The sequence below is a fragment of the Typha latifolia genome, chromosome 5, assembly GCF_019914945.1.
Source record: "Typha latifolia isolate L0001 chromosome 5, TyphaL0001v2, whole genome shotgun sequence".
NCBI classification, from domain to species: Eukaryota; Viridiplantae; Streptophyta; class Magnoliopsida; order Poales; family Typhaceae; genus Typha; species Typha latifolia.
Window position 1 is genome coordinate 3573483 of NC_133090.1, and position 27250 is coordinate 3600732.

Genomic DNA, 27250 nt, shown 5'->3' on the forward strand with positions numbered 1-27250 from the left:
ATTAATTTTTAAAAAAATATTAATTGTAACTCGTTGGCCACTTGAATTGAACAATATGAAGCTTATGGGTTCTATTACATACTTATATCACCAAATTATATCCATCCCGCACTCTTGCATAACACTTCTTAAAACTAAGTTAATGATTAAAATGACTTAGTTTTAAAAAAAAAAAAAAGACTATTTTGTGCTTATATAATTTTAAAAATGTTTGAAAGCTATCCAATATTATACGAATTTTTTTTGGTTATGTGAGATAAAAATTATTGATAAATATTTTACGGTCTAAATTTGAAGAAAGAATGGTGTTTGAGTCATTTATACATATTTATTAACTTTAACAATAATATGTAAGAAATATTTAAAAAAAACCAATCATAATGGTAATTCGGAAAGTGTAACAGAATATAATTTTTTAAAGAATGTAATGATAATTACGAAAGAACCCCCAAAAATAGCATTATGGATGTTCAGGTGAGATCCGGTTACTGATAGGCGGTGACTAGATTTTGTGGTGTCGGAATCCCAGTTCCGAAGCTGAGACAGCGCATGGCGATCGCGTGAGATCCATTCGCGAATCAAGCAACAATGGAAATCTAGATTGAAGTGAGAGAAAGCAATGGATCGGGTCTTGAAATCGGCGCGCGCTTCGGGATCTCTCAACCTCTCCAATCGCTCCCTCAGGTCCTTCAATCATTAGATCTACTCCGAATCTCTGGATCTACTTGCAGATTTCGTTTTGGCTACTCGTTAAGATTGCGGCTGCATTCGTAGGAAACCTTACCGTGATGTTCCCTATAAGCATTCTTGGTTTTATATTCTTTCTAGCCGACGATCAAGAACGATTCTTGTGCAATCAAGAGTCTTACTGAGTACATATATTTGGATTGAGACATAAAAAGGAAATGCCTTGATGTCTCTGTCAAATTTAATCCCGTATGTATAAAATTACTGCTGCTTTAAGCAAGCAAAGAGGATGCAAATGCTTTCCTTGTGAACAATGCAAAGCAATATAACAATAGTAGCTACAATGATCGCGGTGGTTGCAGTAGCTTCATTGTGAGTAAGGAGACTAATTATGATATATTTCTCACAGGCGTGGAAGATTGACCTCGGCTACTTCTTTGTCAAGAAAAATGATGTTGTTCCTCTAATTTTCTATCTTTATTTGCAATGTGACTCTCTAGGAGCTATCCAAAGAGATGAGAAGACTATATAAAGAACGCTATGCCGTAAGAATGGAATGCAAAATTTAGGTCAGCAGAAAGTTAGTGCATGAAAGAACTCAAATTTGTTAGTATGCTGGAACTTCAATAATATACAAGAAAATATGTACTCCTGCCATCATATTTTTTTGTCTTTTCAGTTTTCATCTCATCTCGCTTGACAGCATGCATTTTACAGAGTGCTAGATACAATCCATAGCTCATATCTTTACATTCATGGGAAAAATGGTATTTAAACGATATTTAATATAGTATCTTTCAGCTTTCCCCCCTGATCATGGCTTAATTTTATCTCCTCTAAATGTGTTCCACGTTGGCACATTTTTAAGAAGATATTGATTCAATCTCATAACCGACTGTCTAAAAATACATGGAGTGCTGCTAAGTGTGCTAGGGACAATATTTGTGTTATCTTGTACTATGTATGAGATTGTGAATAAATGAGAATTGCACCATCATTCAATCATGTTCTGATTTTCTTTAGGGAGGTTCCTGATGAGGTTTATAAGGCTGCTACTGGCGAGGATGAAAAATGGTGGGAGGTACTCATTTCTTTCCTCCTCTCAGATGCAATATGAAACATGTTTCCAAGCCATAAGAAAATGTTTTCTTTTAAGTTACAGTATGCATTTTTTTTTTCCAGGCTGTGGAGTTGCAAAAGCTTATTTTGGCTCATAACAACCTCGAAGTACTGAAAGAGGACCTAAAAAGTTTATCTTTATTAACAGTTTTGAACATAAGCCACAATAAACTGTCTTGCCTTCCTGCAGCTATTGGGGAGTAAGTAATTTGCATGTTCCTTTTCTATTTTATTGCTTATATAAAGATATAATATGTAACATCTATAACATTTTGTTGGATTTTTACAGTAGTTTCCTTGTTATTCAGGCTTGCCTTGCTTAAGTCTTTGGATGTATCATTTAACCAGATAACCAACATCCCTGAAGAGATCGGTTCAGCAGCTTCCTTAGTTAAGTAAGACATTTATTCTTTATTTTTCTGTCACCAACTTTTATGACTTGATGCTGCATCTGTTCATGTGGTTCTGGCATAGTAGCATTCTGATACATATTAAAAAAAAGTCCTGTCTTCTTAATCAATCAGTTCATATATCTCATATATTCCTATCTCAGTCTGCTACGGTTCTCCTCTTCCTAGGTCGCCCTGTCATTCAGTATATAGCCCTAAATGGGAAGAATGGTCAAAGTAAGATAGGACATATTAATGGTATTGATCTTGATGTCCATAACATTGTATATAGAAATCATACCTTGAAGTTGAAGTGTTGAATTCAATCCCTACATCTTATCTTCCTTTCTTATCTAGATCATCCCTACAGGACCTTTTGGATTGGTTGCTTCTAGGAGTGTAAACCAAAGTACAACCTATACAGCATGGATCTTATAATACAGTTGGTGTCTTTGGATCATATATGGATATGATACTTGTTAGATGCTTTTAGAGGCATATCAAATATATTCTTTTAAATATCTGTTCCTTTTCAATAAAATAATATTGTGACTGCTTGGAATCCTCTTGTATTAATCCTGGAGTCTTTTGAAGACAGGTCAAATTGAAGGGGACTACTATCTTTCATGTTTTTTATTAGAATTAAAAGGTTCTGTTTGTGAAAAATGTTACGCTTATTAGTTACTTAGATGGCAGAATATATTGACTTATAATAGTCATAGGATATGATGTCATGCCAAAATGACCATTTTGATCGAATTTGTCTTTACCTTGCATTTAGTACCTAATACCATACAGAAAATATTTATTATGAGTTGTTAGTTTTTCTAAATGGTTTATTGGGGTCTACTCATATAATCGCTTCTAATTTCTTATAATATCATGGATTAGTACTTACTATGAATTTTGAATGAATGGGCACCAAAATGCAAATATATATATATATATTGACATTGAAGTCAATGTTGCAGGCTTGACTTTTCCAGTAACCTTCTGAAGGAACTGCCAGATAGCCTTGGAAACTGCTTGGCCTTGTCAGAACTTAAGGTAAGTTCCATTGAACAGTTTACTTATTGCAAAGCAGTTAAATGCTGCAAAAATTGATAGGAGAGCTTCTAGATTTAGGTCTCATGGAGCATGAGAAGTGTCTGGACTTCCTTCATGCCTTTTCCTCTATTCTGGTTACGAAATAATTAGCATTATAGCCAATAGGAATGTTAGGGACTAATTGGGTCTCCTGCCATACATTTTGCTGAGGTAATTGTGAAGTTTTGACTGATGTTTCTTTTTCTTTAGGTATCCAACAACAGCATAGCCAAACTGCCAAATGAACTCAGCAATTGTACTAAGTTGATTAAGTTGGATGTGGAGGTACTGCAGTGTTTTTGACTTTTTTTCCTTAAAAATCCAAAAAGAATAACAGAAGCTACTTCCATATTTATATTTCATTATCGTAATCATTCCTAGTGCAAACCTTGACATTCTACAACATTACAGGGAAACAAGCTTACGATGTTCTCTGATGACATGTTTATGTCATGGACTATGCTTACGGAACTAAATGCTGGTATATATAAGCATGTAATCGGCTTGCAAATTCACAAAGTCTCTATTAACTTTCTCATTATCTAATGTTTACAGCAAGAAACCTACTCACCAGCATTCCAGACAGCATAGGAGTTCTTTCAAAACTGATCCGTCTGGACTTTCATCAGAACAGTGAGAAAAATCAGTCATTTCTTATATCGATTATGTCCAATTTTTTCTCTACATGAATAGCAATACAGAGCTATAATTCGAGTGTTTATGTTTTCCCTTTTCTTTGACTCATGATGTCTCTTTTATGTGGCTAGAGATTTCCTCAATTCCTGCTTCAATAAAGGGTTGTTCCTCACTTATGGAGTTCTATATGGGGTTTGTTCTGACTTATTTTACTGCATGCTGTGCAACTCTTTGTTTCCCCTTCCAAGGATTATTTCATAGCTCATTGAGGTCTGCTCACTCCTATTTTCTATTTCCTGTTTCAGAATTAACATACTGTCATCAATACCAGCTGAGATTGGTTCACTTTCTCGCTTGGGAAATTTAGATCTTCATTCGAATCAGGTTAGTAAATTTTATCGTTTACATAGTTTTGCATTCTCTATATTTCTCAATACCAAAATGTGATGATGATTGCACAACTATCTGTTTACAAGTCATTACTTCAAGCTATTTCTTTTCCCTGTCTGTTTCCTATGTAATGCATAATTTCTCAATAAACATAAACATAAAAGAGTGGTCTCCAATTGCTTTGGTACATGTAAACATAAACATAAAAGCATCGTGAAATCGTCCGTGGCGACTTGATATAATTGTCTTATATTCATGCTGAACTCTTAATCATATTTTTCTTTTCTTCAAAAAAGACTTTTTTCTTGCAGACCTCAAGAATTGTTTCATGATGCAAGAGAAATGTTAAAGCCCAATCTGCAATGCATGAAATATTTATCTTTAGCTGTTGTTCTTATTTTATGACCTCAAGACTAACTTGTTTTGTTTGTGACATGTGAGCTTTTATCGAGTTGGCTGGGCTTAATGAGAGTTGGTGTTGAGTTTGTCCTTCTTTAGTTGCAGAAAAATTTATAGATAAAGAATGGTCCATGCCTCCCTTATGGCTACGTGGGCTTTTATTGGATTCAATCAAACAATTTTGTTCAAGCTTGACTTGTTCATATTATGGTGGACATTTTATTACATGGATCCTACATTTTTACATTGTTAAATTAGAAATTGGAAACCTTATTCGACCTATTATTGGACCTACTACAAAGCGCTAGTATTGGCCCTTATCTGTTGACCATGGCTTGGGAATGAACTAAATTTGGCCTACTACTGACATTATTATTGAATCATTCTAATCCCGACACTATGTTTAGACTTTAGACCATATGTCCCACCCCTCTCACCCCTTGTAATGTTGCCAATCCTAAGTCTTGAACTCCTCCCTCCCCCTATCTCTCTCTCTCCTCCACCTCCTCCCACTCCCATTAGCATGTGTGCAACAGTCTTCCTATCACGACCCAAAATAGGAATCATGACCGGCCATGCATCTCAATATGCTTGAGATGCACGAAGCCTTATTAATACTCTCTAAAGTGAACAATGGCAACAAAAAAAAAAAAATATATATATATATATATATAATAATTTAAATGAGAATGTGCTTTATTAAATTTTATAACTAATTGCAATAAAAATATAAAACAATGTTAATGTTTTTGAGTCTCTAAACTAAATAAATAAAATGTCTAATCTAAAGCATAAAATCAAAAGAGCGGAAAGGTAAATAGGTGAATCCTAAGCGGAGGTGGAGTCCGGGTACATCTCGCTCAGTTGTCCCGCTGACTATTACCTGAAATAAATACAAAAACAATAGAACCCATAAGCCAACAACTATAGCTCAGTGAGTGGAATCCACTCACTAACCAAATAAATTTTAATTCATATTAATGTTGAATAAATTAAACTAAAAGCAACAATATCGATCACAATATGTAATAGGCATGCTCTCTAAATAATAACAATGATAACAATAGAGAGAGATGTTACAACTTGTAATCTTGCACGTTTTCAACATATTAACATCTTTTGATATTTATACTGTCATATGTCTCAATGGGTCTAAACCCTGTGGATCCACATCAACTAGAAGTCATCTCGAGATGACGCTCGGGACTTTTCTTCATAGCTGATCCGGTTAGGGTCATCAGAGGGTATCATCCTGTGATTAACACACTCTGTCTTTTCCTCTAACCGTCGAGAGAAGTTAAAGTCACCTAGGAATTTTTCTCATTCATCCTAAGACTGTTCCCTAACTCCGCCAGAGTCACCTAAGAAAGTCACTGCAGTGATCTAATTTAGGACTTTCCCCTGGACTTCCAAATAGACTTGAGTCACCACGGAAAATCGCAAATGATTTATACCGGGACTGTTCTCTAAGTCGTATCAATACTAGTCTTATTTTTCTTTTCACAAATTTTAATATTTGCACGAAGTATGGTGATGCACTGAATATAATAATTAAATGCACACAGAAAATAAAACAATTAAATTTTCGCATGTACGGATGAAATAAATAGATTTGCACACAGAATTTGCAGCAATTTAATTTTTACACATAAGGGTGAAATAAATAATTTGCACACAAAAAATTTACATGGTTTGACAAAAATACGAAATACAATAAAATAAACATATGAGTGAACCCACTCACCTGAGTCTAGGCAAGACAACCGAAAGCTAGAGAGAGTGGTCGCCGGTGACTCCGCCGGCGGCGGGTCACGACCGGCTCCCTCTCTCTCTCTCTGTCTCTCTCTCTCTCGTGGTGGAGGAGAACCCACTCACCGACGGCCAAAGCCGAGGCCGACGTCGATTGGAGCCACGAGGGCTCCCTAGAAGATATCGCCGACACCAGGCTTGGAGCACGAAGCTTCCGGTGACGATGCCGTTGCGACCAGAAGCCACTGGCCGGCCTGATTTGCCGAAGAAGCCGAGAACCCCAATTTTAGGTATTTTCGATTTACCCCTTTAAATTTAAATTAAACTAGAGGGATGAGAGAGGGCTCACTGGGGAGGAGTGTGGTGGTCCCAATTTTCTCCGGCGATGCTCCGGCGATCCGATCCCACAGCGACGACTCCGACGGTGAGAAAAGAAAGAAAACGGTGGAAGAGAAGAAGGCTGGGGGAGGGGGTTGAGGAGAGAGAGAGGATTATGGTTTAATTTATAGATTAGGAGAGGATTAAATCTAATCCGATTCGGATTAAATGAAATCCCCCCTTATCAGCGCCTCGTCGCGTGCTGGAGAGGGAGAGGGGAGGGGCTCCACGTGCAGAGCACGTGCACCCTCCTCTCTCAACCCCTAATTTTTTTTTGTTTTTTTGTTTCTGGTTCAGACACTTCCTCATGCAGATAGTTTTTGTTTTTCTCTACAAATATAGAATGAAAGCAAATAGGGCAAATGCAACTTACATATTCCTTATATGTCTCATAATACTACTTTTTCCCTCTACTTTCTATTGGCCTTGGCTGTAATATATCAACTACCTTAAACACACTCTCTCGTCCATGTAATCCCTCATTCCCTTAGGCCTCATTTGCTTTGAGATTAAGGGAAAAAAATATAGAGTAGCTATTCTAGATTCTTACTCTTAAAATTGTACCTCTAATTTTAGTAGGAGATTATAATGCTTACTTGTTATCTAGAGTAATGGTGTAATAATTACCAAGATTCTAAAACTCGGTAACAGGATTGGAATCGGCAGTCTAAAAAAACGATACATATCGACCGTATCGGTCGCTCGTATCGGATCGGATTACTTTATAATTGTGTAAAATTCTAAATATTATTTAAAAATATTAAAAAGTTTTTAAAAATAAAAAAAAAAGATAAGAAAATAAAGATTACTCACATATGAAGCCTAAAAACTTAAAAAATAATACCCTCTTAATTTTTCTTTTGATTTTTTTTTCTTCTCTATTCCTTCACTTTACCTCTCTCTCTTCCTCCCTATTTCTCAAATTCTTTACTGTCAAAAAGAATATTTCTATATTTTTATTTTTTTCTCTATATATTCTCTCTCTTCACTCCCCCCCTCTCTCTCTTCTTCCCTCTCCCTCTTACTGCCCTCTTACTACCACATCCCTTTCTCTCTTCCTCCATCTCTTCTTCTTTCCCTCTCTCTCCCTCTCTTTCTCTTCTTGCCGCAGTAGTCGCTGCAGCAGCAGGAAGAGAGAAAGAGGGAAAGAGAGATGGAGAGAGAAGAAAAGAGAAAAAAGAAAAACTGAAAAAAAAAACTCATCGAGGTTGCTAGAGGTCGAGGTCATCGTATCTTGGCTAGAGAATCACCGGAGGTCGAGGTTGCCAGTGGTGGATCCATGGAAGAGGTAAGAAAGAGGAGAAAAGAGAGAGAACAAGAAGAAAAATAAGATAGTAAAGGGCTGGGAGAGTGGGAGGGACCCGAGTCGGGCCCGACCTGGATCCGACCCTCCTAGCCAGTTTCGGATATCGGTCGATATCCCAGCCGAAACCAGCCAAGATCGGGATCGACCAAAATTTGAATCTATAATAATTATATTTGATGTGACATAAAGTTGAGATAAAATACAAATGAAAAGTTAAAATTAACTCAAACGATGTTGATTTGATATATAAATTTAAATTAAAGTATTCTTATTTATTATAGATATGCATTGCATACTTGTAGGTATATAATGCATATTTGTGAGTATGTAATGAGATAGATGTGTAGTAGAATAGAGGAGATAAGTGAGAAAATTGAGCTGAAACTTTGATTTGTGGAATAAGATAGGTAGGTTGTAGGAAAAAGGAGAGAGGATTTTAAAAATAATTTTAGTTAAATCAAGAGTAAAATTATAATTGGGCTTATTCGTGATAATTTGAATAGTTTTTCTAATATAAAGTAGAGATAATTTGATGTTTTTAGTGTCGACACCTTAAGACACGTGTATCTGCACAAGTGCAGGAGGATAGTCCACCCGGTGACACTATGGCTGGGTAACAGGTCATGAGAGAGACTTTAGTGTTGAAGGCAGTTTAACCTTTCTATGTTAGGGTATTTTAGTTTTTTCTCTTTAAGGGTGTCGCGTATATATTGGCTTGTGATGTCTTTATTGAGGTTAATAAATATTTTGAGATTCCATATTTTGTTTCTTTTGTTAGTGGATTTAGGGTTTGTTACTTTGTTCCAATGTATTGAAAGGCATGGCGGCAGTCTTATCGGGCTATGCACCAGCTGCCTAGCTAAGCCAGAAGGCATTGTGCAAGGCAGGTGACCACGTGCGCAAGGAGAGGAAGAGCAGAAGGACTTCTTATTCTCCTTATTGCGCCGCTCTGCCAAGCCAAAGGGCACTAGTGCAAGGCAGGTGACGACGTGCTTGAGGAGAGGAGGATGAGGGCTTCTTTTTCTCCTTCTCCTTCTCCTTCTTTTTCTTCTCCTCGTTATTCTTCTCCTCATTATTCTTCTCTTTTCTTTTCCTCTTTCTACATTGGAAACCATTTACTCTAATAGTCATACACTCATACACCCACCTCTACTAGTTGTCATGCACCACTTACAGTAGATACATTAGTAAAATACACACATAATATATATATATATAAAATTGGATACAAATATATATAGATATATATAGTTATATACATATATATGTTATATATAAACATGTTTGTAAATTGTGATATTTTATTATTATGGTTGTAAATTACGTTAAAAAATTTATACATGCTACATTAGTAAATGTAATTTGTCATATATAATCATATTTTATTTTTTACATATTAAAAATATTAGCCTACCTTAGCACCCGCCTTTCGCCTAGGCGCTAGGCGGTGGGGGTGACTGCCTATAATTGGCGACCGCCTTTCAATACACTGCTTTGTTCTTCCCCTATCATCGTTCTACATCAATTTTGGTATCTATACCAAAGTTCACACGACTCACCCATGATCATTCATTGTTGCTTTGCTTCGTCGAAGATCATATTGTATGGACAATCCACCCCTTGGGTTCTACATGGGTCCCTTTTGTTCTTTGCTTGATGCTCATGCCACAAACACCGGATTGTCTCGAACTCCGTCACACATCGAGTACAATGAGTTCCAAGTCACACGAAGAGATTGTCATCATCGAGAAATGAGAAGAACTCGTCATCACTAAAAGAACCACGGAATCATAAAATAAGATCCGATGGTCGCTAAAAGTGAAGTGTTCGTGTATCCATAGTCCACTACCACAATGACAAATCAATTTTCTTATCCGCTATAGGTAGTTAAAAAAGAACAAAAAAAAACAAAGAAACAATTTGGAAATGAGAAAAAGAAATTCAAAAATTCAAAAATCTTATTTTTTCCCTCTATCATGAAATTCTGAATTTCGAAATTCAAATATAGGTGATTTGCTCTTTCCATAATGTCCTAACAAATTTAGCTTTTTTCCCCTAATCTACTCCAACAACCTTTATCTTAATATTCGTTGTCTTAATCCTCTCATCATATCCTAACTATCCAAAATGATCTAAACCTATCAAATTTTAGAATTTGTCTTTTCCCCCTAAATCCACTTAAACCTAAATCTCGCCTAAACCTAATCCAAATCTAACCAACCCTTACCACTCTTAACCACTCAGCGCGAGCACCAAACCCAATCTGTTAGCCCGTTAACCCTTATTTCCTTTCTCCCTCGTGTGACCACTCCCCGATCCCTTTCCTATCTCCAAAAACCCTAGCCGCCATCGCCTCTCACTCCTCACCACAAGCATGAGCTTCTCCAACCGATCCATTGCCATTATCTTTGACTGAATCTCTCGTCTGCCGGAGATCACATCTACCTCACCACAATTGTCTGCATTGCCAATGGCACCAACGCCTCCTCTATCTTAACTTTTATTGATTAAGCCTCAAATGTGATGTAAATAAATTAATTGATCAGTGTCGAACTTGTCAATTGGCTAAGCATTGCAAGCAAAACATTGCTATGTATACATTGCTACCGATATTAGATCACTCATGGCAAGATGTGAGTATAGATTTTGTACTTGGGTTGCTAGATACCTTAAGCACGATTCTATCTTTGTGGTTGTAAATTGTTTTTCTAAAATGACTCGTTTTATTCCCTGCAACAGAACTTTTGATGCCTCAAATGTTGCTAAATATTATTTCTACCAACTAGTCAAATTGTATGGTTTACTTAAGACTATTGTGTCTGATCGGGACATTTGATTTATGAGTTGCTTTTGGAAAATATTATGGCACAATAGTGGCACGAAATTTTACGTTGTCTCATAGGTGATCATAATAGGAACTAGATTTCGTTCTTCTAATAGCTCAATTTGCATTTAACAAATTTCATTAATAATTCTATAAGCATGAGTATATTTGAGGTTCTCCATGGTTTTAATGCTTGTAAACTTTTAGATTTTCTCCCTACATCATCTCATTCTAGAGTCCCTAAGTCTGCAGAAGAATTTGCATATCATGTTCATTCAATATATTAAAAGATCAGCAAGCGAATTGTAACTAGTAATTTTCAATATAAACTACAAGTCAATATTATTGTTCTTGTCAAGCTTGAGTGATATCCATTTGGAACTGCAACAAAGTTATAAGCTCGGAATGCTGGATCATTCTAAATTAAAATGTGTAGGACTTAATGCTTATGTTATCAATGTTTCCTTTGATTATGACACTAATTCCATTTTTGATGTTGAAGACTTAGTTGCTTATGAACTTCCTTTGACCATCCTAGATGATTTGTATGATACATCTATTTCTACCCTTATAGATATGCTTGATTTTGACCCTACCACTTCCCCTTTTTTATCTACACGAGAAGAAAAAATAGAGTTTATTTTGGATGAACAGGTAACATCTAATACTAGAGGAATTTATCGTTTCCTAGTTTGATGGAGAGACCACCCAAACACCCAAATTCTGACAGCATATGGATTACTCGAGAGGAGCTACCTCAGATCAAAATAGAGTCAAGTTTTTTCCATCCTAGGAGAGTTGATGCAAACATCTTTAGACACATGTACTCATGTAGGCACATACTATGGCTAGGAGACAGGTCATGAGAAAGAGATTTTGATGTTAAGGGCAGTTTAATCTTTCTATGTTATGGTATTTTAGTCTTTTTTCTCTTTTAGAATTTCACCTATATAAAGGTTTGTGATGTTCTTATTTGAGGTTAATGAATATTTTGAGATTGCTTGCTTTCTTTCTTTTGTTAATGGATTCCAACAACCTGTAATGGATTCCATGGGTTTGTTACTTTGTTCTTCGTCTACCGTCATTCTTTATCAGTTTCTTTCTAATTTAGAATATCGTTCCCTAATTTAGAATAGAGAAAAGGTAATCTTGAAGCAAACGGGGGCTTAGATAACCTGACCTTGAACCTTGTGTTTCTGTAGTGTAGCCTCCTTCGATTCTAACTCTCATTATTCAAAGAGGAAAGAAGGGTACAGAAGGATGTGCAGCTCTCTCAAACCTCATGTACTCCCATTATTTGAATTTCCACATTTTATTTTGGTCTTGGATATTTGGACTTTTCTCCTCTCTCTCTCTCTCTCTCTCTCTCTCTCTCTCTCTCTCTCTCTCTCTCTCTCTCTCTCTCTGTGTGTGTGTGTGTGCTGCTTTTGAAGAGGCTTCATAACGACCGCCGGCCGGCACGGCACGGCACGTGCTGCGGCACTTGCCGGCCGTGCTGTAAGAAAATGAGAGAAAAAGGTAACACCTTGGCCATCGCTGTCGCCGCTCTCGGTCGCTGCTTGCCGTTGCCTGAGCTCGCGTCGGGTGTCCTAGCCTGAGGGAGGGATCCGCAACTTAAGTTTTAACCGATAAACCCTCTCTCTCTCTCTCTCTCTCTCTCTCTCTCTCTCTCTCTCTCTCTCTCTCAATCTCTCTCTCTCGATCTCTTTTTTCCCCTCCCTCGGGCTAGGACACTTGACGCGAGTTCGGGCGACGGCGAGCGGCGATGGCAAAGCTATTAGGAGGGGTGCCATGCGGCACACCTTGTGCCATGTGCCGGTACGCCGCCGGCACGGCCATCGATGCAATGAAGTGTGCTGCTACCTTCATTGTCACGAGTCAAAGGTGGAGAAGAGGAGTGGTGTTGTTCCATCGTGTTACCATATACAAAGTCCCCCAATTTCTGGTTGGTCATTGTCATTCTTTGACATTGGTGATCATAAGTCCTTTTATAAGAGTTTGCTTTGTGAATGCTCATGAAATCATACTTAAACTTATTCAATGAGCTATGCATCTTAGAACCTTGTCAATTTTCCATGTGGCATGAAACATCCTGCAATTTTTGTTTTGATTTTCTGTTATTACAAGTTAAATTAATATTTTTTGGCTGATGAATTTGTTGTCACTAGCTGAAGGAGTATCCTGTAGAAGCTTGCAGACTTCAACTCTCTGTCCTAGATCTGTCAAATAATTCATTGTCTGGCTTGCCACCAGAGCTCGGTAAGTTTTGCAGATACCAGTTGCAGGTTTCTTTCATTCTTCATAATTAAAAGTGGCAGAACTTTCAAGGACTGCCTGTCAATGTGATTTAATTTTTTTTTTTGAGAAGTGATTCTAAAAAATCTAACACAAACTCACAAAGTAATATGTAATCAAGAGCTAGAATGTTGTATAGTCAGTTGGCATGTAGATCTATCTAGCTTACGGGATTGCAGACTAGGCGCATGAAAAGGAGAAACCTTTTAGAAGTTCTGCCAGAAGTGGCAATTTTGACAGAGACAATTTTTGGGCTTTGACTTTGACCTTGTGAGTCAAATGAAGTTCACTGGATGCAATTTTATCTGTATTTAATTGTCTTATTCTTGTTTAACATTAGGACCTGTTGTAAAATATTGAAAGAAACCACCCTGTCTGTCTAAGTTAAGGATTGTTTTGTTTGTGATCCACATATCAGAGCAGACAATAATTAATTTTTCTAGGAATCAGCTTGTTAGATTAACATGTTTTCAGCAAATGTCATCCATAAGATAATGCTCATACTTCATATTCCTTGTAACCTTTGGATTCTTTTATTCTTTAAAGATGAAGAAAAAAAAAAACACTTCTCAACTTTACAAGAAGAGTGACTAAGACTTTTAAATCATACCAAAACTTTCTTGATTATATTTGACAGTATTAGAACAGATGGAAGAGTAGAGGGAAAATTTATGAATGAGCACAATCTTTTATTCAGAAATGTACCTCTTATGATGATTTGATATACATAAAGAGGAGCATGAATATCGGTATTCATTCTCAATATTCAATACATCAATCTGGTGGATGTCTGGAGAAAGTTTGTTACCCTAATTTCATATACTAAAATTTAAGTGGGTTGCAGCATGTTGCAAGAAATAATATGAAGCAAAATTCTCTCAAGAAATTGCTCTTTTTAAAATATGATTAAACTTTAAATTTTAGATCTTATTTTAGGTCTTTTATTTGTGTGAATGACTGAATGGTCAACTGATTCAGAAACATCTGTCACTGTCACACTTAGAACAGGTCAGTTCAATTCTGACAAGTATCAATCTGTCACTTGCATATGTCAATTGTTGCACTAATTTTTAGAGCTCATTAGTGGCCCCATTTGTAGAATATTCAATATGTTACTAGCAGGATAAATCTTTTTCTTGTTTTTCTTCTTTAGTACTGTGCTGTGTACTTTTTGTCTGTTTTTCCTCACTTTTTAGAGTTCCGTAAATCAAAGTCGTGTTCATGTTGTTCTTAACCAGCAGGGAGTACTTGTTCTTCTTATCTTTTCTTTTAGTTATCTTGCATAATGTTAATTGTGCTTAGTAGGTTTAGTGCTCTATTGCCACTCACCTTCCCAATTCCACCCTATCTGTGTAGATGAATTGGTAGCTGTAATGTTGATCTTAACTCTCATATATTTTCTTTTATAAAATTTCATTTATGTTTGCTGCATCCTCAAGGTACAATGACCACCCTAAGAAAGCTTCTACTGGCTGGCAATCCCCTACGGACTCTTCGGAGGTGTGGTAATTTACTCTATATTGAGCGATTATCTACTCGAGTTGTTAATATCATGATATTGTTTTTTTTAATTGCTAGCACACTGGTGTCTGGGCCTACACCAGTTTTATTGAAGTATCTACGAAGTAGGCTCTCATCTGATGAAGAAGGTAAAATTTATACTCAAATTCTAAGAGTTGTTACTTGTTACATGCTCGTACATTGTGAGTTATAAGAAACTTGTAATATATCATCCTTTTGTATTTTTCAAAATTTATCTTCCTTTGTTTGAGACTTATATGTTCTAGTACTTGATCATACTGATTTTGCTCTGGCTGAACTTTTACTTTTGTATTGGTAAATAATATGCAAAACAAAGTAATATTTCTTATGCAGTGTCAGGTTCTGGAAGCACTCCTACAAAAGATGTTCAAATTGCCATGGCAACTCGATTGTCGTTGTCCTCAAAGGTAGATACTTCTTTTGGTGTTTAAATCATTCTTATCCTCAAAGCTAGATACTTCTTTTGGTGTTTAAATCATTCTAATCCTCAAAGGTAGATACTTCTTTTGGCGTTTAAATCATTCTTAAATTGAACTTACTGATTGCTTCAGATTCCACATAATCTATGTACCTGGTAATATTCTGGCTTTGTTTCATGTCTATTTCATTATGTGAATTAAGTTCTGTTAGGCTAAATGGAGGAGGCCATTATGGGAACTATTTTGATAGTGATTTTAGTAATCCTTTTTCTTATATGTTCCCTAATATTTCTGTTAACTCCAAATTACAAATACTTGTTGGTCTTAGTGCCCAATTTTAATAGAACAAAACCTTGATTCTTAACTGACATTATGCACTACTTTTGTATGTAACAGGAATTAAATTTAAGTGGTTTAGGGGTGACCAGTGTACCATCTGCAGCATGGGAGACAGGTGATGTGGTGAAACTTGATCTTTCGAAGAATTTGATTGGAGATTTACCAAGTGAGCTAGCAACCTGTTCATCACTTCAGGTATTAAAGGAGTGTTAACTTCAGGCTACATAATTGTCATTCCATACCAGGAAAATGCTGATGAAAGAATAAAAATGTAGTCCGAATGATCAGTTTCACAGTCAGTTTGTATAATCAATAATCATAGGTAGCCAGTGTTTTGAATTGAAAGTTTGGAATCGTTTAGAACAGAAGTTATGTGAGAGTGCACATAGCCCAATGTACGGGGTATTATTGATGTAAATAAATAGTTAGTCAATATTCCTGAATTTTTTTGTAAATTCCATGTGCTATGCATTTCGGTAAGTACCCTAACTTCCAGATATGCATTAGGAGATAAAACTAAAGCTGCACTTTCTCTACTTGCTGTGTGGGGATTTTGAGAAAGTTTCATTTTACAATTCAATTCCTATATTTCATGTCATCTGAAATTATATATATGAGACGACATACTATCTTGGTTCATCCTTTTAATGAATCTGATGAACATAGTAATTATAGAGGCATTGGGCCTGCTACTTAGCTCAGGTTGGTAGATATCGCTGTATGTATCAGTGCTGAGCCGCATGCATCTAGCACATTATATGACCTTAGTATGACCAAAAACAATCTTTAAAACTTTTAAAGACCTTAAAATAGATTATAGGAGTTATGGCACTAGATATTAGTGTAACACATTTAATGTATTTTATAAAATGTAGATCTACTTGAATCATACAGCAATTAGATTCTAATTTGATGGATTTCCCCATTATTTTTCTCATATTTTGTAAGATAGGGCAAATAAATTGGCATAAATCAAAAATTTCCCTTGATTCTAAAATGTAAGTGTAATTTGTATAAATCTAGCACAAAAAGGAAAAACCATATCAAAATAGATGAAAGAGACCCCAAATCAAGTCTCTTTGAAATAAGATATACTTAAATAAGATATACTTGGTGACATGGGCATGGGTGGCCATGTGAGAGTATTGAGATGCTTTCCTCGTATGGTTGCTAATTCACTGGCATGATATGTATAGACCCGTGCCAAACAGCACGGCAATCATGAGTAATATTTTGTGCACTATTATCGATTAAGGGAAAAAGGAGTTGGTGGGTGTTTGTGTTTGTGTTGTTTGGGTGTGAGAGGAATCCTCTTCTATCTTTGTGTTGCTAAATTGTGCATGAGAATATAACTCAGGAAATACTGGTTATAGCATTGCTTCGTAGTCAACAATATACAATAATTGGACTTCCGATCTGTAATACCTGATATACTTGTGTAAAATATATTTTGGTTCCCTTTCCCTTAGACCATAGTATTAGTCTTGTATGTGTCACATGAATCTTATCTCTTGTAGCTTTCTAAAGGTTTCGCAATAGAGATGTGCTTTATTTTGATTTTAGAAACCCTGAAGCAGAGATGGCTTTGTAGCTTTTCTATATACTTATGAATAAAAGTAGCGGGAGCCTCTTCATGTTCACATCCTTCAAATTACAAGTGAACTGTTGGTAATAACAGCTTGTACTGCAAAATCTTGCGTAACTTCTCTATTGCCACATCAATCAGAGTATTATCTGTCATATCATTAGATTATTTTCTGTAGCTTTACTCTTGAGAGATGTGATTCAACTTGAACCTATATTTGCAGGCTCTGATTTTGTCCGGTAACAAGATAAAAGAGTGGCCCGGCACAGTATTATCCTCTCTTTCCAATCTTTCCTGTTTGAAGCTGGACAATAATCCCTTGGCAGAGGTACTATTAGGTTTGTATTTTGCATTGCGGAGAGCATGAGGTCAATAGTTTAATACTATCAATTGGAACCTGGCTATTCATTTTTCACCTTTTTTTTAGTAACGAATTGAATTCTCCAGTCTACTTGTTTCAATATCCTCCCTCAGACATTATCTCATTCTTTATTGCTTCTCTTTTTCTCTCTTTCTACAATATAAGATGACCCTACTTAGTGCTTTTGCACAATGCAGAAAAACTCTCCTCCTACAAACCCATCACATCTGGGCTATCATTATGGTCTAGTATGATTGAGCTATCTTACTAAGCATACCTCAGCTAACATATGAAGCTTTAAACTTCCACTAGAGGAGGTTGCCAGAACCCTCTGGACTGCTTCCTACTTTCACCTCCTTTTTACTAATATCCTTCAAATCTCAATTGAGTGGATTTAAAGCTCTGACATCTCCAGGAGAGACAGCATTTCATAACCTTGACTAATGAGGGGTAGACATATGAGCCCTTCTTATACCCTTGTGACGAATGGAAGAACTCTGACGTATTCACATTGAGAATGAGTATAAATACATGATTGGGGTATATTATCCCTCAGGTACATGATAAGAGTATATACATTAACACCCCCCTTCAAACTCAAGGTGGATCAAACACAAGGAGTTTGCTTACTAGATATCTAAAGCGTGGAGTGGGATGCGATTTGGTGAAGTAATCTGCTATCTACTCCATAGATGATATATGTGGAAGACTAATAGTGCCAGCTAAAAGCTGATGTCGAACAAAATGACAATCTACCTCAATATGTTTTGTTCTCTCATCACAATAAAGAGCAGTGGGTGTAGGAGTTGCTATGCCAATATCTTCCAATAGACGGCGAAGGTGAATGATTTCCTTAGAAGTAGTGGACATGGCTCTATATTCTGCTTCAATACTAGAGAGAGAGATAATATCTTGCTTCTTGCTCCGCCACGATATAAGAGAGTCACCAAGAAATACACAGAATCCAGTAGTAGAACGATGAGTGATAGGATCACCAGCCCAATCAGCATCGGAATAAGCACGAAGAACAAGAGATGAATGAACATACAATCCCAGTGGAGGCTGCATATAAACTGTTTCCGCCAAATCACCATGAAGAAAAGCATTCTTTACATCCATTTGATACAAAGACCAGCGACGAATGGTAGCTACCGCAAGAAGAGTACGAACAGTAGTCGTCTGAGCCATAGGGGCAAATGTCTCCTCATAATCAATGCGATACTCTTAGGTGAAACCTCTAGCAATAAGACGAGCTTTATATCTCTCAATAGATCCATCAGGTCGTCTCTTGATTTTGTAAACCTATTTACAACTAACAAGTTCAATGCCACTTGGTAGAGCAACAACATCCCATGTCTGAGTATGTGCAAAAGCCTGAAACTCCTCATTCATAGCATGTTGCCACTCAGGATGGATAACATCCTCCTGATAAGAATTAGGCTCATGATCTGCGTGAAGAGCTGTCAGAAAGGTGTGGAACTTAGAAGAATAGCATGCAACATCAATAAATCCATATCTCTAAGGAGAACGATGCTCACGTTGAGATTGGCGAGGACCCACAGTACCAGCTGGAGGAGAAGGTGCAGGAGGTGGAGCTGAAAATAAAATAGGAGGAACATGAGGAGCAGAAGATGAAGGAGGTACATGAATAACTCGTAAAGAGTACACCTGAGTGATAGGACGACAAGGGAGAGAATCACTAGGACATCCAACAAGAGGCTCCTCAGGAGAATTTGAAGTGGGCACTGTCTCAAGAGGAGACTGAGGAATAGATGTTAAAGTTGGAGGCTCAAGAAAAGTGAGGTCCTCAGACTCATGAGAGTAATAAGGAATATTCTCTAGAAAAGAGACATGACGAGCAATCCGCATTCGACGAGTCAAAGGATCATAGCATCTATAACCTTTGCGTTCAGAATTATATCCGAGAAGAACACATTGCACAGATTGAGCGGACAACTTGTCATACTCATGAGCAGGTAGCAAAATAAAGCAAGTACATCCAAAGACACGAAAAATACTATAATTTGGTTTAACAGATAAAAGAACGTCATGAGGAGAGCGATCTCATAGGAGAGGAGAAGGCATAAAGTTAATAAGGTTAACAGAGGTCAAGAGAGCTTTTGCCTAGAAAGGAACGAGGGACAGATGAACTAAGAATGAGAGCACACGTAGTCTCTAAAATATGACGATGTTTTCGTTCTGCTACACCATTTTGTTCATGAGTGTAGGGACAAGACTGTTGAAAAATGGTGCCATGAGAATGGAGAATGGAACGCATAGCAGTAGAGGTGTACTCTCGAGCACAGTCAGACCTAAAAACCTTAATGTGTTTGTAAAACTTAGTGTGAATCATAGATGTAAAAATTTGATAAATTTGGGGAATCTCAGAGCGATGACGAATCAGATAAACCCAAGTATATCTAGAGAAGCCATCAATGAAACTCACATAATACAAATATCCACACCTGGAAGATAAAGGTGCAGGGCCCCATATATCAGAATGAACAAGATCAAAAGATGAACTGCTTTTACTATTACTTGAAGAAAAAGGAAGAGCTGATAGTTTGGCTAACTTATAACTCACACAATCCGACATAGAACTAAAACCAAAAGAATCTCGTCCTAAGGCTCCAGAATGAAAAATACCTTTAAGACGAAATTTGGACATGTGACCTAACCTATGGTGCCACAAATCAACAGGAGAGAGAGTAGCACCAACAAAATGGGAAATGGGTGAGATAGGTAGATGAAGAGAAGAGATGTGGTAAAGGCCACCAGCTCTACGACCAACTCCAATCTCCTGGCCGATAAGTGAATCCTGCACAACACAAGAAGTCGCAGTAAATAAGACATGATAGCCAGAATCACAAATACTGCTAACTGAGAGAAGATTCATGCTCAGATCAGGAACATGTAAGACATGCGGTAAAGTGAGATGACCGGAATGCTCCGAGTTAGTGGTAATAGATCCAGACTGACAAATGGGAAGAAGAGATCCATTTGCAGTCTGAAGAGGTGGCAAATGCGACATGGGTGAGCAAACAGTAAGTATAGAAGAATCTGGAGTCATATGCTAAGTAGCACCAGAGTCCACAATCCAAGTGTCACAAGTAATACCAGATGGAGTAGACATGGCTGAGTGATTTGTTAGAGAAGCAGATGTAGTGACCACTGGATTATGTAAAAGACGACTGAGGAGCTGACTCTGTTAGGCCAGTGTTTGCTCAATCTGCTGAAGACGGTCTGATGGAGCAGTATGCAAGATAGGAATGGTGGAAGGCATCTCAGAAGAAACAATAGTAGCTATAGATGTCGTCGAACATAGACGACTCTTTTGTTTGTGGTTCTTGCGTTTCTCAGAATACAATTCCCAACATGTCTCAATCAAATGTCCCGGCTTATGACAATGAAAACACTGAGGACGAGAGCGAGAGTAGTTTGAGCGAGAGTAATTAGCAGAAGCGACAACAAGAACCTATTCCACCCCGGTCGAAGGGAAAGCCACTGGTGGAGCATATCGAGACTGAACAGTACGTAGTCGAGTCTCCTTAGCAACTAGCTCAGCCACAGCTGACTCTAAACTTGGTAAAGTGCCACGATGAACCAAAGTTCCTGCCAAAGGAGCAAACTTCGGGCGAAGAGCATACAGAAACTAGTACAACTGGCGACGCTCTCTAAAGGTCTCATTAGTGTTGGCAAACTACAAAGAAAAATTAGAAGGCTCCAATGCCTACAACTCACGCCAAAAGTCTCGCATATGACTATAAAACTGTTGGATGGATCGTTCACGTTGCTGAGCTGTTTGAGCATTGGACAGAAGGTAATACTCCCGAGCACCACTGGATTCGACAAAACAAGATCGAAGGTGGCACCAAAGATTAGTTGTAGTGATAAATCGGATAAAATCCGAACGAAGAGCTTTGTCAATAGAGGCAATCGAATATGCCCGAACACGACGATCACGAGCCTTCCAAGTAGCATGCTCTTTGGAGTCATCGGAAGGTATAATACTAGATTTGTCAAAATGAATTGAGTGATCACGACCATCAAGTGCACTCTCTACTGTAGCACATTAATATGGCCAATTAGCAGCGGTTACAAGCATAAAATCAGCGGAAGAAGGAAGATAATCACGGACTGTATCATAATTAGCCATTGAAAAATAGTAGCAACAGATTCGAGTAGCAAGTTTAATCAATTAATCCTTTGCTGGCTCAGACTTCAAGCATGAACAAATTGAGATGAATTGATCTAATCAATTATTTCTCAGATAGGATTGAGATGAATTGATTCAAGTAGCAAGTTTAATCAATTAACCCTTTGCTAGATCAGACTTCGAGTAGGAACAAATTGAGATGAATTGATCTAATCAATTATTTTTTGGATAGGGATTGATTCACTTTGCCGTTGAGTCCTAAAGGCGCCCAACTTGTAACGATCGCCCGTCGCCGGAGTTGGAGGAAGCGCCGGAGTTGGCAAGCCTCTCCGATCAGAAGCTTCCAGCCTGAGGGAAGAGTCGCCGGCGTTGATAGAGATCCAGAGAAGGGGCGGAATCGACGGAAAGGGGGCGGAGTCGACAGATTCGCCGGCGGCGTCAATGGAGACCTTGGAGCTGCCACTCAAGCTCGCGACAATCGATGGCAGCAAGGCGTCGAAGGAAATGAAGCTCGAGACAGTCGACGGCGGCGAGGCATCGAAGGCCAGGAGATGCCGCTCCTCCTCTGCGCCGAGCTCAAGATCGGATCCTCTGCCTTCCTCGTCTGCGACCAGACCGACGACTCCTCCCCTGCTGTGGGAAGGAAGCCAAAGTCGGTGGGATCGTCTTTAGGGTTGAGATGGAGGAGGTAGAGAAGGCGATGACGGCCGGTGTCGATGAGTGTGATCCGTCGACCGGTGAGATCGATCAACTACGAGTTCATGAAGAAGGTTAAAGATGGTAACCTAGTGATAGCTCTGATACCATGTGACGAATGGAAGAACTCTGATGTATTCACATTGAGAATGAGTATAAATACATGGTTGGGGTATATTATCCCTCAGGTACATGATAGGAGTATATACATTAACAACCCTTAATGCATCATAGAAGTTTCTTTTTACACAATGTCTTCCTACCATTGACTATTGAAATTTTTGAGTTTCTTCGTATGTATTTATCATTGCTTCTCTTATGTATTTTCAGTGCTAATTGTTTTACCATCAGGGTGTACGTTAGAGAATGAGAATAGGAGAAATTTCTAGAACTATTTATACTTGTTTTAGGCTTTCACTAACTGATCATATTGTTCAGTGTGCTTGTTTAAAGAATAACCTTAATGGAGGGTTCTTGTGATATAATTATATAAATTTCGACACAGTTGTAAAGCAGAAAGAATTTACAGAAGATCTTAGTGACTCATAAAAACAAAAGGACAGACATGAGAAAGACTTTGGAGAGCTAGATGGTTATTTAAAGGGTATTCTAGGAACAAGATTTAAATATGCCAAAATAAACCAATGGCCTAAGCGGTAGGTGGTAATAAGGTAACCTTTAGATGCATAGATGGAAAGAATGATATCCTTATTGAGCTTCCTGACTTTTTAGGTGGTTATACTCTTTTTGGAGTACTATGGAAACTATACAGATCATACATATTAAGCCTTTTTTGTATCTCCTCTCGAAGTTAACAACAGAAGAACTGGAACTGAAAACATGAATTGACTGCAAGAATATTTAACTAACAGCTTAGCTAAGTTATGGCAAATGTAATTTAAACCATCTTTCATAAACACCACACTGTTGGTCAGTTTCTCTAAATCTTATTAAAACATGCATTATGAGTAAGGTTTCCTTAGGGGCTTGTCCTCGCAGATTCCACCTACCGGTCTTGAAGTACTCTGCAAGCTTGAAATACTGGATTTAAGTGGCAATGCGTCTTCATTGCCAGAACCTTCTGTGATTTCTAGGTTGCCGCAATTACAGGAATTGTATCTAAGGTGAACTAAGCAGCAAAGTATTTCAGAATTCAAATTGCTAAGTATCATTTCTAAGCATATTGAACTGATTTCTTTGAACAGACGAATGCAGCTCTACCAATTTCCTACTGGTTTCCTGTGCTTAAGGCGACTACAGATTCTTGACTTGAGCCAGAATAACCTTGTAACTATACCTGAGGTAAGCCCCTAGTACTTAAACATTTCCTGAATCGTTGATTATACTGGTTGGGGCATGCAAGTTTATATACTCTTGTTGATATTACATATTTATTTGTGATGCAAGTCCATGATGAACTGAATAATATATTACCCCTTGACTCTTCTAAGCATTACTTTTTATCTAGCCTAAATGTAGGCAGTTATGTTTTCTTTTATATGAATGCCTTCTTTTATCTCTCTTTGAATATCTCTGTACAGGCTGACAGTGTCATTATTTAAAACAGGAAATCAAGGATTTGACTTCTCTTATGGAACTTGATCTGTCTGACAACAACATTTCTGCACTTCCCCCAGAGCTGGTTTGTCTTGCTTGACTCAAACTTCTACCTTATTCTGGATATCACAGCATAATAATTTCCATTTTAGTTGGTGATCTCATCACTCAGTATACAAAATTATGTCATTAAAGATTTCTGGACAAAACTTCAGTGAATATTAAAGTTGGTCAAGTGGAAATTAAGCCTGTTGTAGAGGACAGTTGCAGTTGCTTTACTGAGGATAAATCCTATTCCTTGGCTACATTATTCAGTTCTTCAAGAAAACAACAGTATGTACAGTAACAAATCACAGATACGTCAATAAATCAGTCTGCAATTTGCATGAGAATGAGATAGATCGTTTCTAATTAGTCATCAAGGATAGAAGTGATTTCATTTCTATATCATGATACTTACATAAAACAAAGAACATCATTCCCTCTTGACCACACGGTCCACACCTAAGCCACCAAATCAGTGCATGAACTAGGTGATCAGTAGTAAATCATTTCTGCTAGTACTTTTGTTAGCATTTGTACTAAGCTTCTGCATTTTCTTACTTGAATGAGGAAAAAAATTATTTGCAGTTAATGATATAGGTGAATCTAAAAGTTTTTCTTGGCATATTAGAGACCTTGTTTTTTAACAAAGTTTGCATGAAGTCATCCTAGAGGTCTTGAAACTCTAACTATATTACATAAATCTTCTTGACAGAATTTGAAATAGGGTTGCATACAACTTGCCCTCGTTGTAAAATGGGAGCATCACTTGGTCTATCACCCTTTAATCATCAGTATGACTTATGGAAACTACCTTTTCAGCAATGGAATAGGGTGGTATACTTGTTCTCCCGGGACCATAGCATTGGGTAGAGGGCCTTGTGCATTTGGATGTCCTTCTCTAATTTATTTTGGACAGAGGAAACATATATTTCCTGTCATTTCTTGTTATCTGATCTGGAAAAGTAGCCTTTAATGTGCATCATGGCTCTATGGCACTTGGTGCCATAGTGCACTCCCTTTAAAATTGATATGATACTGTTACAAAGTGCAACTAAAAGATTCATGCTACTTGTTGAAGATCTCAAATGGATTTTGGGCTCGTATTGAGTAAGTTGACATCTTCCAGACAAACTTATGCCAGTGAGAATCTAGTCTATCATATAATATTACACTGCAGCTAGTTTTTTGTTTGCATTTACCTTAAAATTTAAAAACCTCCAGCTTGCTGCTTGATTCAGAAAGATGCTGGCACTCGACAAAATGCTTGCTTGTAAAACTTGTATTGGAGCTTATTTAATATGGAAACCTTTCTGGGCAGGGTTTACTCGAGTCCAGCCTACAGGTCTTGAAACTTGATGGAAACCCATTAAGAAGGTATGGAGCAAGTGCTATCTTTTCTACTCAATTGTTGGTTCTTGATCATGGCATACAAGATTTTCCAACTCAAATTTTGATCCTTGAAGCATCTAGATTAGTGAACAGCTTGTTTCTTTAGAATGAAAGGTGTCCCAAAGTGGGTGAACAGCCTAGTGAAGTTGAATTTACTGAAATAGTCAAATTTAAGAAATATCTACTTTTGCAAGCAGATGATGTTTCTCTGTGGGCTTGCTCTGCATTTGTAAACTGTAATTCACAACACCCAAAACGATGTAAAATGAATAACTATAAGTAAGAATAAATGCATTGCGTTCCTCTAATAGCTACTCTAATTTTGCAGCATAAGACGCACTATCTTGGATCGAGGAACAAAAGCAATTCTCAAGTATCTGAAAGATAAACTTCCCAGTCAATAATTGCAAACTATGGGTTCTTCAATGGTGGAGAATATAAGGAAAAGAAAAGAACAAAAAGGGTTTCTTCAGTGGTATTAACAGATACTATCTATAATTTATCTCAGTTTAACAGATATTCAGTGTATCTCAGTTTGGTGTGTAAAAACAAATGGAAAATAGCCTTATAGGTGTTCGTATGGTGGTGTTGTATTATTTATCTTCTCCAAGTTTGTTGATGGCTTGTTCTTTTTAATCTGTTTGTCAACTTTGCTTGTTGATCGAACTGACACTATCTATAATAAACTATTCACTTGAACAGATTTAATAGTCTTTTTTCTTCAAACAAATTGAGTAGCATCGGAAGAAGATTACGTGCCATTATTTTGCCTTCGTTATATACTAGTTTTGCTACTTACAAAAGTCAAAATTGTTTCTTTTTTTGCATTCTTATCCTAGAATTCTCGTCCTGTTTGACCTTTCTTTCATTATTATATCGATGTTCAATTGCAGCAAAGCTATGGTCTAATAACCTAACATGTTAGTTTCCTTATGATTTAGCCTAATCAATCTCTGTTTGAAATCAGTTTCAGAGACATTCAAACTTTATTAGCTGAATTTTAATTCAAGCTTAATTTCGAGACTTTTGGAGATCTTAACAAGCTGCTGATAGCAATCATTGAACCGAATTTTAATCAAATGTCGGAACCAAGCTCGGCTGAAGCTAGTATAAGGTTGAGGGATTCTTGTTGCTTGCTTCTCCCAAGTATAGAAGAGCCTTTTATTCGAGGATAACTTTCTCCATCTTGATTAATAGTAATCCCACCCAGTTTGATTACTCCCCACTGTGGTATCAGACAGGGTGATCCGCTTTCACCTTATTTTTTTATTATTTGCTCTCAGATTCTTACCTCCCCTCTCAATGATTAGGCTATTAGAGGTAACCTCAAGGAGTTCAGCCTTGGGCAGGGCCGTCCAACCTTAAATCATCTTTTTTATGTGGATGACATCCTCATTTTCGCTGAGGCCTCTTAAGATTCTGCCCATGCAATCCGCAACTCTCTTAATGCCTGTTGTTCTCTCTCCAATCATAAATGTCAATCTCGAAAATTTTAACATTTTCTTTGCTCTCTCTGTGAGATTAGAGACTAAAAACCTTATGGCTGGCATCCTTGATATTGGTACTGACCAATTTTCTTTCACCTATCTTGGGACTAAAATCCTCCCCAACAGAATTCTTGTGGCCAACCAAAAAAGCTTTATTGATCGTGTTACCAGTAAGCCTTCCAGCCGGAAGCGGGACACTCTCTTCTTTACTGGCAGACACACATTGATTAACTCTACCTTAACTACTATCCCTAATTTCTGGCTGTCGTCCACTTGGGTGCTTGATTCTATTCTTGACTAAATCACTAAGATTGTTCGAGGTTTCTGTGGAAAAAAGGGAAGTGCAAAAAAGGCTTACATCTTATGTGAACTGGGAGTCTATCACTAGATCTAAGACTGAGGGGTTCTGGCTATTA

General features: G+C 37.4%; 1 protein-coding gene across 1 annotated transcript; it reads left to right on the forward strand.

Moving 5' to 3' along the window:
* The first annotated feature begins 487 nt into the window (after positions 1 to 487).
* On the forward strand, positions 488 to 26048 carry LOC140788766 (plant intracellular Ras-group-related LRR protein 6). The gene is made up of 21 exons (XM_073138205.1): positions 488 to 684; positions 1711 to 1768; positions 1870 to 2006; positions 2115 to 2201; positions 3167 to 3242; positions 3492 to 3566; positions 3693 to 3762; positions 3837 to 3914; positions 4049 to 4109; positions 4223 to 4301; positions 13132 to 13222; positions 14698 to 14758; positions 14837 to 14907; positions 15134 to 15207; positions 15616 to 15753; positions 17367 to 17471; positions 23356 to 23480; positions 23562 to 23658; positions 23924 to 23998; positions 25277 to 25332; positions 25676 to 26048. Exons 1-21 carry the CDS (start codon positions 620 to 622, stop codon positions 25749 to 25751), a joined length of 1755 nt encoding a protein of 584 aa, XP_072994306.1. The 5' UTR covers positions 488 to 619; the 3' UTR covers positions 25752 to 26048.
* Positions 26049 to 27250: the final 1202 nt, after the last annotated feature.